The 566-nt window shown below is 54.4% G+C and overlaps 1 protein-coding gene across 1 annotated transcript in view; it reads right to left on the reverse strand.

The window, feature by feature from the left end:
* LOC131886489 (mucin-17-like) overlaps nucleotides 1-566 on the reverse strand; it is a gene marked incomplete in the record, with an annotated part of 19635 nt that overhangs the window by 6129 nt on the left and 12940 nt on the right. Inside the window, 1 exon segment of the mRNA XM_059234854.1 lies at nucleotides 56-298. Coding sequence (XP_059090837.1) covers nucleotides 56-298 — 243 coding nt within the window.

A 566-nucleotide genomic window follows, 5' to 3' on the forward strand; every position in this document is an offset into this window, starting at 1 on the left:
ATGTCTGATGTCTCAGAGAAGCGGGTAGAAAAGCAAAAAAAAAAACGTCGCTTACTAGGTCTCTGGCGTTTCACTGACGCCGAGGACAACGGCTTCTCCTTGTGAACTCTCCATCCCCCGAGCGCTTGAGCTTGGCCCGGGGCAGAGCTACCTGGCGGCTCAGGAGCGGGACTTTGGCCGTTAACGGGCAGGGTGGAGGCGGATGAGGCGGCGGTGGAGGGACGAGAGGAGGGGACAATGCGTTTGGTGGGGGAGCGAGGGCGAGCCGAGCCGGGTCTAGCCGTGGAGATCGAGCGGTCTGGAAGCAAAGCAGAGAAACGGAACTGAGGGTACACAAGCAAAGCAGATAGATGGAAGACACGCATGATGGTTGGGGGTGGAGGGTGGAACATGAACGTGCGTCTGGTCTGATTTCGTCTCTAGGGTTTATATGAATGGTGGGTCAAATGAGTCTAGTTCAAGCTCCTTTGTTTTTAGTTGCTTCCTCACCTGTCCTTGAAAGGACATAAGTTCAAATCTGGCTGACCATAAGAGTGTTCCGGGAACTTATGCTGTGCCAGCTTACT

Source organism: Tigriopus californicus, chromosome 9, assembly GCF_007210705.1.
Source record: "Tigriopus californicus strain San Diego chromosome 9, Tcal_SD_v2.1, whole genome shotgun sequence".
NCBI lineage: Eukaryota > Metazoa > Arthropoda > Copepoda > Harpacticoida > Harpacticidae > Tigriopus > Tigriopus californicus.